The 15744-nt window shown below is 59.3% G+C and overlaps 1 protein-coding gene across 1 annotated transcript; it reads left to right on the top strand.

Annotated features, from left to right (window-relative positions):
- The first annotated feature begins 7571 nt into the window (after positions 1-7571).
- Positions 7572-15024, top strand: PITX1 (paired like homeodomain 1). The gene is made up of 3 exons (XM_076349797.1): positions 7572-7741; positions 10670-10875; positions 13717-15024. The coding sequence occupies exons 1-3, from the start codon at positions 7579-7581 to the stop codon at positions 14254-14256; spliced, it is 909 nt and encodes a 302-aa protein (XP_076205912.1). The 5' UTR covers positions 7572-7578; the 3' UTR covers positions 14257-15024.
- The last annotated feature ends 720 nt before the right edge of the window (positions 15025-15744 follow it).

The following is a 15744-nucleotide window of genomic DNA, read 5'->3' as shown; positions in this document are numbered from 1 at the left end:
CTTAACTGACAGAACCTCCCCAAAATCCTTCGTTTGCCTGAAATACGGACAAAAGTCCCTGGAAATCCCGCGCTGGAGCCGTGGCAACATTTCCCTGGGAAAGTTTTAGCCAAGTTAAAGGCGCCCGTGACCGCGGCAGATATTTCCTACCGAAACCCACAGCCGAACAATAACCTGGCGGGCTCCGCAGCCTGTCCTTTACAGTCGGTTTTATTGTTCACGCAGCTTTTATTATGAAACCGTGTATTTCCAAGAGTATATATCCTTCTTCTCGGGTTGAGAGAAGGGAGCGCCTTGCTACGAGAAAATGACCGCAGATCGAGCGGTGCAGTATTTCCCTCCCGTGATGAGCAGCTCAGATATATGTTGCTTTTAAATAACAAAAGGGGAGGAGAAAACATTCTCTAGTAAAGCCGAATTCCTTCGTTAGACCGCCTCCTAAACGTGCTAATAAAACTAATTCGTTTTATTTGCCCTGAACTTTTATATCTAACCCGGCGTGCTGATTAGCACAGCCCTCTGGAAGGCAGCACGTTCCTATCTCTCCCCGCGATGTGCCCGTTAAGATACGGCCCTTCCCGCAATGAAACTGGAAAGAAAAGTGTCCCGTGCCTTTATCTCGGCGGTGTTTGCTCCCCGGGCAGCGAGACGAGCGGGGGCTGCGGCAAAACCGCGCCGGGAGCAGCGCGGTGCCGCCGGGCAGCGGGGCGAAATCAGCCTTTCGGGGGGAAATAAAGAAAAAGGGGGGGGGAAGAAAAGAAGTGAAAAATTTTTAAGAAAAAAAAATAAAAGGAAAAAAAGGGCGGGGGGGGAAATAAAATAATATAGAAGAGAAGGAGCCGAATGCACACAAAGGTTAATTGTATCTCTGATTTTGCATTTTAAAGCAGGAAATCTGCGGCTCTGCAGAGATTCGCTGCTGTTCTGAGAACATTAAAGAGCCCAGCGCGTTATTAGAATATTTCAGCCCTTCAGGAAATGTCCTGTTTAAGGGAAATGTGTTTCCCCCATCCAAATGCTGGAGCAATTAAGAGGTTGCTCGCCCGAAACAAAGTGGGGGAAACCCACATGGAAACATAATATCGATGGTTCCAAACGCAGCCTCTTTTTTCTACTGAAGAAGGGTCTTCAGCAAATGCCAACGGAGTGCCCGGGCCTTTGATTATCCTGCTTCAGAGGCATCTTTTTTAGTCCACAAAAGAGACACATTTCGGGATCTAAAGATGCACAGAGTAACATGAGCAGGCTGCCTAGCGAACTCCGGTGCCCCTTCCTCCATCAATTAATAAGAAAAGCATGTTCCCTCTGCTCAGAGAGGGAATGGGGGGACTACATTGTACTTTTCCCCTCGCTTCCCCTCACCTAGGGAGACAACCCCCCGTATTCCCGAGCTGTCCATCCTCCGGCGTTGTCATTGCAGGGCGCTAACGCTCTCCCGTTCACATCAGCCTGCGAACGGCCAGAGATAAACCCAAGCCGCTGCTACCAGCAAATTAATATTTTCTTAGAGCAGAGTTCAGTGCCTGTGGTCTGAAGGATGCGGAGAGGGCTGGGAAGCAGCTCTGGGCCAGGGTGGGGCTGTGCCGCCAGGCATTTGGGGAAAAAAGAGTTGTCCCAGGTTGGCGGCGGACACCCAGGAGATGGTTTTATTTTCGGGGTGAGGGTAGGGGAAGGAGGGTCGAGGGGAACCCCCCCCCCCCCCCGCCTGCTTCCAGCTGCAGAGACCCGAATAGGAAAACCGTTTCTCCAGCCGTCAGTCGCTGCATTTCAAGAAAGCCTTGGGGTATCATTTGTATCTGTCAGAAAACATTAAGCCTTCAACTTTTTCATCCCGAGTTTTTTGCAAGCGCTGCCGCTGGCCGCCGGCTCCCGGGGCAGCCCCGGGGCGGGACGGGGATGGCGCGGAGGGGGGCCGGGACGAGCCGCAGCCCCGGGTGCCCCAGGCGCCCCGGGAGGTGTCACGGACCAAACGCCCCGAAAAAATTCCGTTTCCCCCGTTGGATTTCAATGGCGGGGAAAGCCGAGGCGGTGGGGCAGGGTCCGCCGGGCCGGGAGAAGCGGGATGGGGCAGGGAGCCCCCGGGCGGTTTGGGAGGCTGCGGGAGGCCGGGGGAACCGGGGGCGGCCGCTGGAAACCCGCGCGCCGAGCATCCGCGGCGCAGCGCTGCGCGGAGGGGCCCTGCGCGCCCGCGGAAGGCGAAGGCTTGGCCGGCACGCAGAGGGACGAAAGCTGCGGATCCAAAAGGGGCTGATTTCGTTTTGCTCAACTTCTTAGGAAAATTGGTCTCCTGGCTGCTCAGAGGAGGACGGGCCGGCTGGGAGCCAGCGTAATTTTCCACCTTCCTCTCCTGAGCGATTTAACATGCTCTCTGGGCTGGGTTTCTTCCCCCCCTCTACTTCCCGCTGCCCGCTCCGCCCGGCCCGGGGGGGGACCCGGCTCCGGCTCCGGCTCCGGCGGGAGGTCGGGGGGTGCCGGGGCTCGTTTCGCGGTCGCCGTTACTTGACGGTTGCTCCCTTTTCCCTTCGGGCCGGATCCGGGCCGGGGCTACAGTCGCGGCGGGGAGTGCTGAGCATCGCCTTGCGCGGGGGCGTACACGCGGGTCTCCACCTTGCGCGTAAGGCGGCGTTTAGGGCGATGCTGTTTTGGGGCAGGACACCCCTGGGACACTGCCCCGACGGACATCACCCCCCCCCCCCCCGGTACACTGCAACAACAAACACCGCCCTCCCAGTGCGGGCCGTGCTCCGCGGGGCGCCGCGCTGTCCTGCGCACACGCCTGCGCGCATCCCCGGCCTCTGCTTGTTCCCAACCCGCGTGGGCATCCTGTGGGTCAGAGCCACGCACCAGCAAAGGCCGGGAGCGAGGGCTGGAGGCCGAAAACCACTCATCCACCCGTGCGGGCGACATTTTCATAGAGGGAAGCTTTAAAAATGGCCCTGCGCGCTGCCGCGGCGCTGCCGGCGCTGGGCACAGGGGAGCTGCGCCCTTCCAGCCGCTCTCACCGCCCCAGCGATGCCCCTTTGCAGCCCGCTGGGCACTTTTAGGATGGTTTTGTTTCTAAAAGTTGTTTTCCTGCAGCAGCTCCCGGCTGCTGGGCTGCGCGAAGAGGGCACCAAGCGGAGGTTGGCTGGCTTGGCTTGACTTGGGCTTGGTTTGGCTAGGATTGCTTTTTTTTGGGTTTGGTTTGGCTTGTTTTGGTTGCGTTGGTTGCAGTTTCGTTTGGCTTGGTTCGGTTTGGTTTGTCTTGGTTGGGTTGGCTGGGCTTGGGTTTGGTTGGGCTGGGTTTGGTTGGGTTGGGTTTGGTTGGGTTGGGGAGCCTCTCCCTCCTCTTTTGCCTCACTGCAGCTCTATTTTTCAGAGCGCTTCCCTCTCCTCTCGGGCAGAGGTGCGCTTGGGAGGAGATGCTTTCATTTTTGTAACAATTCCCAATAATTTATAGACTGAATCTGAGTCTATACAACGCTAATAAATCTGAAGAGGAAAAGCTGGCAGAGACTGAACTTCGCCGCCTGATATACGGCCCAGGTGGTTTTGCGTTGGCTACAACTGCCGCAGCTCGTCGGGGATGGGAGCAGAGACCCCCTCCCCGGCACCCGGGGGGAGACACGGCCCCGTCCCCCGCACCCTCGGCGGGGTCCATCCGCCCCTCGGGGTCAATGGGAGTCCTGCTCTCGTTCAGACGCGTCTCGTCCTCTTCTTCACGGGGTTGCCACTGGCGTGGCCAGCGCTGATTTATTTATAAGCGCCATCCCTCGTTCTTGGGTTATTTATAGCAGGAGGAAGCAGAGCGGTTTATTTGCGGGCTTCCAGCGTTTTACAGATCCCTGGCGCGGCCCCCGGCCGGGGGGAGCCTCGGGATGCGGTGGCTGCGCGGGCGCGGAGCGGCGGTGCTCTCCTGCCAGCCCCACGCGGCGCTGCGCCGAGGTTTTCCCACGCAAAGCCCTCCCGCGACCCGCGGACAGCGGCCGCGTCCCGGCCGGGGCTCCATGGGCCCCGCTGCCCGGCCCGACCCCTTCCCCCGCCTCTCCCCGGCCCTTCCCACGCCCACGCAGGTCGCGGCTCCCCGCGGCCGGGCTGCTCTCGTCTGCTGCGGCCTCTCCTCCCTCCCCGCAGCTCCCTCCGGCCCCCAGGGAGCCCGGGGAGGTGGCGGGGGAAAGGGAGAGCCCGAGTCCGGGGCCGCCGTCCTGCCCGGCCCGTGGGGCCGCCGTCCCGCCTTCACGTCGCGGGAAGAGCAGCCGGCTCCGAGCGGGGCATCAAGGCTTGCCTTGGGTCCTGGCCTGGCTGAAAGGCGAGGCGTGACGTCAGGGAAGCAAGGCGTGACCTCACACGAGTGGACCCGTGACGTAACGTCTGCTGGAGGGGGCTTGCCGAAGGAGACGTGTCCCCAGCATCCCGAAACGGAGCGGGCCCGGCGGAGAGGAGAGAGGAGAAAGCGCAAACCTGGGGGCGTTCGCCCTGCGGGTGTGCTTCTGTTGTCGCGACACGCGTGGTCGCGACCAGCAGCGGGGTGAACGGGGCGGATTCGGCTCTGCGCGATAGGAGTGAGCCCGCTCCCCAAAGCGCGGAGCAACAGGATGCCCTTAAATCCACGTAAGATGTATAGGAGACATACACAAGCCACATATATATATCCGTCCGCCTGAGACTGCCGACCCGTGCGCAGGTGTGCGGTAAATGCCTGACCCGCGCCACGGCCCAGGCGCGGACACGCGTGGGGGAGGTCAGGAGGGAGCCGGGCGCTGCTCCGCCTCCCGAGGGCCGGGAGCGGCAGGGCCGGCCCGTTACTCTCTATTTAACGCCGGTATCGGGGGGTGTCTGGCCCGGGGACCCCCCAGAAGGAGCCGGGGAGGCCGTCGCCCTGGGAGGCAGCCGGACCCGGCGTTATCGCGGCCGCCGCCTCGGCGAAATCACACCGGTGGCCCGGGGCTGAGCCTTTCCCCACGCCCGGCCGGGAGGAATTGAGCCTAGAACGAATTTTTTAAAATTAGGTTTTATAGAGCAGAACAAAAACTGTAAATTAGTTGCATTTAAAAAAAAAAAAAACCACCAGACACCAAGAAAAAGAAAGAAAAATCCCGCCTCCGTTTTTGAGGCTGCTGTGAGCAGTAGGTTTAAAATAGCCGGAGCGGAGCAGCCGGGCTGTTGGCAGCCTCCCTTCAGCACGGCCCGCCTGGCTCCATCCCGCTCCCGCTGAGAGCGGGGGAAGCCCCCGGAGACCTGCCCCGGGGCTGCCGCCGCTCCCGGCCCGCGGAAATAAAGAAGAAAAAAAAAAAAAAGGACCGTGAAGGGTCTCAGGCAGGGAGCACGTCTGCAAATCGGTCACCTTCCTTCTCCTCGGGAGAAAGGCCATCCCCACCTCTCGCTTCTCCCCCGGGAGGAGGTCCCCATCCTTGCCGTGCCGTGGGCTCCTGCATCTGCTGAGCCCCTCGAAGCCCAGAGGCCCTGGCCCTGGTAAATATTTGCATTTTAAACCACGTCCATCTTTAGCAGCCCCGAGATTGCCCGGTTCACCTCGGGTGCCCGAAATTCCCCGTCGTTTGCAGACTCCTGAGCGAAGTTCAGCCGGGAGCAGCGGACAGACAGACGGACATCGATATGCCACTCAAAAAAGGGGAAAAAAAAAAAAAAGAAAGAAAGAGAGCTAGGGAGACCTGACCCTGACAGCACCCACCTGTACATCCCCTAAACTGCGAACGGCGCTGGAGGTCAGAGGGGCAGGGGTTGGGACTGGGAGCTTTGGGCTCTCCCCGCCTGGTGTCCCCGGGCCCATGGGCGGGGGGGGGCCCGGGCCCCGCGGGGCGCTGCCGCGGGGCGCGGGGCGGGCCCGGCTCCATCACCCCGGCGGTGTAGGAAAAAGCCTCCGCGGCTGGAACATTGCTTCCCTCCACTTTTCCATAAACCAGTTCAAAAGTTCTCTCCCACATCTTTACTTGATTTGAAAGCAAAATAGAGTGTCAGGATGGATCAGTTAAAGTGAGCCGAGAAAATAAAGAGGAGAGAAGGTCCTTTCCCCAGGCAGAGTTACCGCCAGGGTCCTTCTCCCCCTTCCCCTCGCCCCCGTACCTGGTGCACCGAGCACCCCGCCGCCTGCCCCGCCGGTACCCCCGGCTCCCACCTGCCCTCCGAGGCTGAGGGCTTCCCGTGGGTTTTTCCACCTCCCCAAGCACCGAGGTGTTATTCGGGAGGGCTCAAGGCCGTGTCCCGGCCTGCGCTGGCAGCCCCGGGGACCGACCCCGCTCCACCCGCCCCGGGCACTGCACCGGGACTGGGCGCACCGGTGCCCGCTGCGGGTGAGGGAGGGGTCTCCCGCCCCCTCCCCGCCGGCTGCCCCGACCCCCGGGCTGGCAGAGCCGCAGACACCCCTCCGGAGGGTCACCGCGAGTTCGGCTGCGGGAGGAAAATGATTTGTTATTAATCATGTGCTGAAAGATGATGTGATGGGAGCGTTCGCGCTGCCGCTGCTCCCCAGGCTGCGGTCCCCCGGCCGCCGGGCAGGGTCCGACCTGTTTCATGAAACCCCGCAGCCAGAAAAAGATGTTAAAAAAGGATAAAAACGGTTCGGACACAACCCCCAGGAGGCCGTCGGCCCCAAAAGAAATCCCCTTCAGCTCGGAGGAACGTGTTCCCCGCGGGACTGAAACTCGCGGTGGGGTGGCTTCGCGCCGGGACGGGCCGCGCAGCCCCGCGCAGGGATGCTGAGGGGTGCGCAGGGTGCGCGTCCGCTGCAGGGCCTGGGGGGGCGGAGGTTCCGCGGGCCGGGAGGCCCAGCCGGGCGAGGTTACGGGGATACCCGCAGAGATGCCGTGCTGCGCGGGGGCGCAACCTGCGCGCTGCCGGCTGGCAGGACGCTGCGGAGGAGGGCGGGCTGGCGGAGTGCTGGGGTCGGGCAGGGGGTCCCCAGCCGCCCCCCGCGCGGCTGGGAGTGATTTTCCACCTTTCCATTCGTTTCTGAAATATTTCTGATACCTCAGCGAGTTTGGGGGAGGCTGCGGGGGAGGGGAAGGAGGAGGGGGGGGGGGCACCCTCGGAGGAGACGCGGCCGGGCGGCGGGGGCCGGGAAGGGGCCCGCCGGGGGGTCGCGGGCCTGGCCGCGGCCGCGCAAGGCGCGCACATCGGCGGGGAGCGCGGAGGCAGGTCCGCCCGCGCGGCCGGGCTGGGCGAGCGCTAGATGGAGTGATGCATTAGCGAGACGGGGAGGTTTTAACCTTCAGGGGGAGGAGCCCCGTTTAACTACAGGCATTTGTTCTAGGGCAGGTCACTTTAATCTCTTTAGCTTTAAACTGTCCAACTCGCAACTCGCGTTTCTCTATAAGGGATCTTTACCACTTCCCTGCCTATGCGGCCGGACTGCCGTGCCTCTCCCCGAGCAGAGACAACCGGCTTCGAGGCACTGCCCAGATCTCTTCTTCCGACACCCTTAAAATAATACTGTTAGTAATAAGTGGATTTGCTTTTGGTTTTGTTGCCTTTTTTTTTTTTTTTTTCATTTAAAAAAAAAAAAAAAAAAAAAAGCTCCTTGTTCCTTTCTGTGTGGAATAAACACCTGCAAACTCCCCCAGGCAGCCCGGCGGCCCTGCCATGGATTCCTTTAAAGGTGGAATGAATTTGGAGAGACTGCCCGAGAGCTTGAGACCCCAACCCTCCCATGACATGGCTTCCAGCTTCCATTTGCAAAGATCCTCGGAACCCAGAGACCCGATCGAGAACTCAGCCAGTGAATCCTCCGACACGGAGGTGCCAGGTAACCCCCCACCCCCCACCCCCCCCCGCGGCCCCGGCCCGCTCCCCCCCGCGCCGCCTCCCCCTCCCCCCCGCGCCTTCCCTTCGCGGGGCGGTCGGTGGTGCTTCGCTCGCACCCCCCGCACAACCAGAGGCGATGGCGGGGGGCACGGAGTTGGGGGTGGGGTGGGGGGGGTGGCGGCGAAAGCTGCCGGTGACCCCGGCGACTCCATCCCGAGCGAGCCCCGGGAACCGGAGCGGGGGGCAGGGGCCCGCCCGGAGCTGCCGCCCCCGCCGTGCCCGGCGCTGACAGCCCACCGGGAGGACACACACGGCTCCCCTGCCCCGTCCCAGGAGCTGCTCTTTTTTTATAAAAAACACAGTTATTAACTGATGGGGTCGAAGGGAAGGGGGGCTCTTCGGGGAGTGCGGTTTTGCCGGATGTTTCTGAAATAATGTCAGCTTTTGCCCGGGTTTATTTTCCAGCTGGGGTGGTGCAGACATGGAAAAAGATCTCTCTGTCAAAGGAAGGGTGGGGGGGAGAGAAAAAAGTTAAGAAAAGAAAGAAAAGTCCTGCATAGCAGGAGAGGCGGCGCGGGGCCGAGGGCGGGCAGCGCGGGCCGCCGCGGAGGGGATGTGCGCGGCCGCGGAGAGTTTTCGCGCGGAGGCTGCGCGCTTTCCCCGCTTTTCCAGCGGGGGAAAACCATGACCACCATGTGCAAGGGCTGCAGGGAAAGCTGTGGTTTCCCAGTTTGTATTTAATTAAAGTAGCAACATTTCCAGAATGACAAGGGAAGCTAGGAAAAGGAAACAAAAGCTGCAGGAAGGAAGCGTGATACCCATTCTCCACCGAGACTCTTTCAGGGGGAGTTTATCTTTTATTTCATTGTAATTTTTTAATAGCTGTCGTTGCTCTTCGGAGTTCTAGCAAGTCCTATAATCTAGAGAGTGGCCGCGGCATGAGTCGGTCCCGAAGTGGCAGCCGGCGATAAACAGGGTTTGGGTTGTGCCTCCCAGCCTGATTCGCAAACAAAGTTAGGGACCGGCGTCTGGAAAGGGCTCCGAGATTAGAGGGGATTATTTGAGATTAGAGAGGGAGATTTGCTCCATTTTGCCCTACCCCTGTGTGTGACCCCTCGGTGCTGGAGGAGGGCTGAGGACCTGCCTGCTTCTCTTCTCCGAGAAGCTGCAAAAACACCTTTCACATTTCTTTTTTTTTTTTTTTTTTTAATGGGGGGGGAAAAAAAGGTACAAAAGCCGATTAAAGCTAACGTGCCTTACGATTCGAAATTGTATCACAGCCCGGCGCGGAGGCCGGATTTTTAATGAAATCCTGGCGGGGTTAAACCCGGAGCAGGGCGAGGGGCCGCCGGGACGGATCCCACCGCGGCCGCAGCCGCTTTCCTATCGCTCCCCGGCTCCCTCTCGGCCCGGTTTCTCCGGGCTCTTCCCAGCCGAAAGCGAGAGGGTTTGGCTTTGCGGGGGCTATTTTGGTTTCTGTTCCCCCGCCGCCGCCGCCGCCGGGCCCTGCGGTTTGGCCGGTCCAGCGGCCGCAGAGGCCAGGGGGGCCCGGGGGGGCCGGTGGCGACGGGGTCTGCACCGCAGAGGCCTTGTTTGCTCTGCAAACCACTTGCAGCGGAGAGAGGCCAGCCGGGCTGCGATCGGCCCCTTTTGGGGTTTCCACTGAGCCGTTGGAGCTCGCTCATCCCCCCCCCCCCCCTTTTTGTTACAGAGGGTGCCCAGACGAGGAGCGATTCAGGGGTGACTTTGCAAGGACGAGTCCTCCCGGGCTTTGGATGCAGCCCGCGATTATTTTTAGACTCCCGCTTACCTCGCAGAGGTCGGGGCTGTCGAAATGCCCCCGGGCCCGCCGCCGGCGGGATAAAACCCTCTAAAAGAGGTGGGGGGAAACCGTCTAAAAGGGAAAACTCCCCCCGGAGTTTCCTTTAGGCGGCAGCAGGACAGAGGCCCGGAGGATGGCCGCGGCCCCCGGCCCTGCAGCCTCCCGCGCCCGCCGCCCGGCCGCACCTTTCCCCGCTCCCGCCGGGCCCCGGGCCGGGAGCACATTTCGTTCAGGCCTTTGAGTCCGTTTCCCAGCGCTTCAACCGGGCCAAATCCGGCCGAAACCGGGGCTGGGAGAGGCGGAAAGGCCGTTACGGAACGTGAGCGGGGGGTTTGTCCTCCCGTTGCGGCGGGGCCGGAGCTGGATTCCTGCTTCCAGTCCGCGCAAATCCCCACCGCGAAAACGCTCCTGGTTGTTGTTTTTGGGGGGTTTTTTTTGCTTCTTTCGATATGATTTTTGCAGAGGGCTTCGCTCAGCCTCGGGTTAAAATAAACACTAAAATCCTAAAAGCCGCAAAAGAAAAAAAAAAAGAAAAAAAGAAATAAGTGGGGGAGTGTAGAGGCAGGGAGAGGGGGTGCCTTTTGCAATTAATTGCTGCTGGGTTTTACACCCCTGCCCTTCCGAAGTTTCCTGTCGCGGCCGAGCACAACAAAGACAATGGAGCAAAGATCGCGCCTGAGGTTGAAGGGAGTGAGAAGGTGCCGTGGAAAGGCAGAGCGGCCGATGCTGCGGGGAACCCTCTCTCCCGCGATTGCCCTCACCCCTCGGGCCCGCTCCGAGCCGGGCCGCCCTGGGGGTCCCGCTGCCTCCCCGGGTGCCCTGGGCCCGGGCAGGGCTCCGCGCTCCTTCCCCAGCCGCCCCGGGAAAGGCCGGGTTTGGCTGCGGGGCGCTCGGCGGGTGCAGGGCCCGGCAGGACCCGCGTGGGTGCCCCCACGCGTCCCTCCGGCGGGGCGGGCAGGGCTGGGTGCGGGGTCGGCGTGGCTGCCTTTGCGTGCCTGTATTTCTGTTTGAAAAAACAAAACAAAACAAAACAAAACAAAACAAAACAAAAAACCACAACCCAAAACAAACAAACACTAAAACCCAAACCCCGACACCCCACCGCAGAAAAGGAGCGCAGCGGCGAACAGAAAAACGAGGACGGGGCCGCCGACGACCCGGCGAAGAAGAAGAAGCAGCGGCGGCAGCGGACCCACTTCACCAGCCAGCAGCTGCAGGAGCTGGAGGCCACTTTCCAGCGGAACCGCTACCCCGACATGAGCATGCGGGAGGAGATCGCCGTGTGGACCAACCTCACCGAGCCCCGAGTCCGGGTAAGAGGGGCGCCCAGCCCCGCGGGAATGCAGGGCTCTGCTCTGGGCCCCGTGGAAGGGGGGGGGGGGGGGGTGGGGGGTGTCTCGGGGAAACTGCCCCTTTGGAGAACCGCTGCGGTGGTCTGCGAGCAGCGCCCGGCTGCCGTGGGCTTGATTTTCATTACTAAAATTGGGATCCGGGCCGGAGAGGAGAAATTCAGCTCCCGGCCGCGGAGAGATGCCGCCCCGAGCGGGCTGCGACCGCCGGCCCCGCGCTTGGGGACGGGCCCGAAAAGTGGGGGGCGAGCAGGGCAGGGGGCAGCGAGGAGGCCGGGGCTTGGGAAGGGCCCTGTTGTGGGGGGAAGCCCCCCCCCCCCCCCCGCCCCCCCGCCCCCCGGGTTGGCCTAAACCCGGCGCGGAGCTAGAGCAACACCTCAGCCGAGCAACTGGGCAGCTGTGGCGGCCCTTCCCCTTGCTCTGGTTATTCCCAAAAATCCTAGCAATCGTGATCACCTCCCAACAAACCGCTGCTTGATGCCATTGCGGTGGCGGGATTGCGGCTCAGCCCCCGGGCCGGCGGCGATCCCCCCCCCCGCCCCGTGCGGGCTGTCGCTGCCAGCCCCTCCCGGCCGCGCATCTCCCGCGGCCGCGGGCGGGCGGAGCGGCTGTTTGCAGAGGCCGCCGATGGGCAAAGTGAAGGACAAGGGCTGGGGAGCGATTGCACTCCAAAGTCAATAAGCGCTGTAGACACATACTTGTACGGCGAAGGCGCCTGGTCTTTACACGCCTCGGAGCTGATGCCACCATATATATATATATATATATATACACACACATATATACACACACACGTACAGCCTCGGCAGTTCCTTAGAGAGATTTGTGAGTCAAATACCCTGGCAATGAACGACCAGAGCGGAGCGGCTCGGGCTGTATTGATCCGTAGATTTTCTGCCCGCCGTGCCTGGGCTGTCACGGTTTCTCCACCCCCCCACCCACCCCCACCCCCCTTCGCGTTTCCCTCCGGGACATTTCCCCGCGCGGTTTCAGCCGTGGCTGCGCACCCCAGCCGAGCCCGCCGCCCCCCGGGACCGTGGGCTGAGCCCGCTGCCGGGGAGGGGAGAAACCCGGGAGAAAACGGGAACCGCGGAGCGCAGCCCCGCCGTCCCGAAAAGCCACTTTTTTGTTGTTTTTTTTTTTCTTGGCAATTAAACGGCGAGTGACCAAATCGGATTACAGAGACTCTGCTTTAAACCTTTCAAGAGTAAACACCGAGCTGCAATGGGGAAATGCATCCGAAAGCGTTGTCTTAATTGAGTTTAAAACAAAACAAAGCCGGAGCGGAGACTAAACTGCATTAATATTGCTGGAATATTTCAGGAAGCAAATAAAACTAATATATGAGTTGCCATTAACATAATTTCGTTCTCCCTCTGTGTGGAGATGTTTTGGGTTGATGTTTTGAGATTGCAAATTGCAAAGCTAACCGTAATTTGCTATGAGGGCCTTCCTTTAAAATGTCTAGGAGCCATAATTAAAACTATTACCCTCATTTTCAGGAAATTCCTGTCTGGAAGCACCTTCCGAGGAGTATATTACAGGTTTTGAACATGTTGGATTTCGTTTCCTATTTATACGGGATTCTTTCTATTATTGTTATTTTTTTAAATAGACTCCGCCATACATTCCCCCCCCCCGAAGTTTCCATCCTTGAGACCGGTGTTTAACAATAGTTGCGCCATTTCTGCGCCGGGAGGGGAGGCCCGAAGAGCCGCCCCCCCCCCCCCCCCCCCCCGCCCCGGCTTTGGAGGGCGTGCGGAGGGAGCGCAGCCTCCGCGGGGCCGGGCGCACGGAGCCGCGCAGCTCCGGCCGGGGCCCCGGTGTCCTCAGGGAGCCCGGAGGCGACGGCTCGGTCGGAGAAAGCCGGGGGGGTGTGGGGGGGAATGCAGCAGGAGAGGCTCGCAGGCCGGGCGCAGCCGGCAGGCAGGACGATGCTGCTTTTTAACCTGGAAAAAGAATTTGAGGGCTGCCCGGCTTCCATCACGGGGGGCTCAAACGCTTTCCGAGGGCTAAAAAAAAAAAAAAAAATAAGAGAGAGCCTGGATCGGGTCTTTGCATCAAACACCAGGAGCGGCCCCCGCTTCTCTGTTCCCTAGTCAGGGCTGTAAATTCTCATTAGATGTAAAGGCAGAGGCTGCATCCATCCAAGGGCGACGCGGGGACTGATTTTTTTTTTTTTTTTTTTTTAAACCTAAACATACTAATCCAATCCCCTTTTTTATGATCTGTAACAGGGGACTTTTATTACACAGCATTAGCGTTCGGAAACGCGGCGGAGCCGGGGCGAGCCGGCCCTAATCAGAGCGGGCCGTGCCTTCGCCCCGTGCCTTGCTCCGGGGAGAGGGGCGGCGGGGGGGACCGGGGGGACGCGGGCACCCTTCGCGGCGAGGCGGCTGCGCGCATCCCGGCCCGCACATCCCGCTGAACGGAGAGGGATGCGCGCAGAGGCCGGTGTGCGCGCAGGCGCCCCGCGGAGCGGGACTGCCGTCCCCGCGGGGGCGGGGGGGGGGGGGGGGGGCGGCTGCGGGGAGAGGCGGTGCGGAGCCGCGGAGCCGTGCCCGCGGCCTGCGGAGTTGGGGGATCGTTCGGCGGCCCCCACCTCCCCTCGCATCCCGGTGCCGCTGGCCAGGGCGGGGGTGCCGCGCTTGGCTGCGGGCTGCCCCCTGCGCTCCCCTGCGCGCATCTGCGCTCCGTGCGCCCCGGCGGCGGGGAAGGGGGGCGGCGGCGGTCCCGCACTCACCGTGCCGTGTCGGTGTGTCCGTCCCGTCCCCGTCCCCCGTGTCCCGTCCCGTCCCCCCGCAGGTCTGGTTCAAGAACCGCCGAGCCAAGTGGAGAAAGCGGGAGCGGAACCAGCAGATGGACCTGTGCAAGAACGGCTACGTGCCGCAGTTCAGCGGGCTGATGCAGCCCTACGACGACATGTACGCCGGGTACCCCTACAACAACTGGGCCACCAAAAGCCTCACCCCGGCGCCGCTTTCCACCAAGAGCTTCACCTTTTTCAACTCCATGAGCCCCCTCTCCTCGCAGTCCATGTTCTCGGCGCCCAGCAGCATCTCCTCCATGAACATGCCCTCCAGTATGGGCCACTCGGCCGTGCCGGGCATGGGCAACTCCGGCCTCAACAACATCAACAACATCAGCGGCTCCTCGCTGAACTCGGCCATGTCCTCGCCGGCCTGTCCCTACGGGCCACCGGGCTCGCCCTACAGCGTCTACCGGGACACTTGCAACTCCAGCTTAGCCAGCCTCAGACTGAAATCAAAGCAGCACTCCAGTTTCGGCTACAGCAGTTTGCAAAGCCCCGGCTCTAGTCTAAACGCCTGTCAGTACAACAGTTGACGGACTTGACACAAACCACCTCCGACAAACACCGCCGACAAAGCAAAGCAGAAGCAAGGCGACGTTTAACGGAAAAGAAAAAAAAAAAAAAAAATGAAAACCCGATGATGATTAAAAGCAAAACCCGAGCAAGTGAGAGAGGAAAAAAACCCAAAAATCAAAACAAAACGCCACCCAAAAAACCCCAAAAAGCTCTGCGGACTTCGACTGTCTAGAAAAAAAAATATTAATGCAAACCAACGACGCAACCAACAGAACAGCGCTTTAAAAAAAAAAAAAAATTTAAAACAAACCATCAAAACCGTAAACGGACCAGAAAACTTTTGCAGGAGACACCGAAATCTGGTACATGGATGAGTTGCAATTTTTCTCTGGATTATGCGGGTTGTATGTGTTTACTTGAACTTGCACAGGAGTTGGTAAGGCGGCCGCTTCCCCGCGGGGAGGGCGGCGAGGGAGGGAGACGCCTCGGTGGTAAGAGCTGGTGGGACGGTTCTTGGCCGCTTGTCGCACGGGAAGAGTTTGGTTAATGTTTACCACTGAGAAACAGAATCACACTCGGAAAAAAAAAAAAAAAGGGGGGGGGGGAGAAAAAATATAATTCGCAGAGTAGATTCTGCGGGAAAAATGGTTAAAATATTAGGTATGAAACTATTAAAAATAATAATGACAAGGGTCAACCACTTATATAAGGTTATATTTATATCTACCGTTGCATTGTGCCGGATCATTGTCCTTGGCCGTTGAATAAACTGTTTTTAAAATGCATGATTCTTGATGTTTTTTCTTTAGTTGGAAGCTATAATCCAGTCATTCCTGATACTAAGCAGCTCAAGGTTCCTACCTCTTTATCCTTTCCAAAAGACTGCAGTATCCCCGGTTGTGAGAGAGCCCAGAAACCCTCCAGCGATGCGAAAACTGTTCGGCATTCTCCCCATCCAAAGTCTTATCCTGATAATGAAATTATCATTCATCTTTATTTAAACGCGGGGGGGGGGGGGGGGGAGAGGGTGTTTCTCTTTAAAAATAAAACCCCAAAACCCAAACCCCTTTTAGAGAGTCTAGGAAAAAAAGACGAAAAATGGTCTGTTATGAAGTGAATCCAGATACTGCACCTCTGCTAGAGAAACAGCGAGCCTCGGCGTCCGGAAAGGTTGCTTAGCAAAGCTGAAAGTGTTCCTCGCTTTTCTAACTGTGAAGGAAAAACAAGGAACCAAAAAAAAAACCCCAAACCGATCTTAAGGTGTTATTATCTTAAGGTGTTATTATGTAAATGTAGATACTTTAACAAGTGCTTGTTGGGAAAAAAAAAAACAAACAAAAAAAAGAAAAAAAAACAACATGGAAATGATAAATATGATCTTTATTAATACGCATACAAAACGCATATGAAGTTTAATTGCAGGCATATTTGTTGCTTATTTTTGTCGATACTTATTACCTGTAGATGACAAAGAAACATAATATAAAATGCACACGGTACTTCTT

Source organism: Aptenodytes patagonicus, chromosome 12, assembly GCF_965638725.1.
Source record: "Aptenodytes patagonicus chromosome 12, bAptPat1.pri.cur, whole genome shotgun sequence".
NCBI classification, from domain to species: domain Eukaryota; kingdom Metazoa; phylum Chordata; class Aves; order Sphenisciformes; family Spheniscidae; genus Aptenodytes; species Aptenodytes patagonicus.
This window is presented reverse-complemented; position numbering and strand designations above follow the sequence as displayed.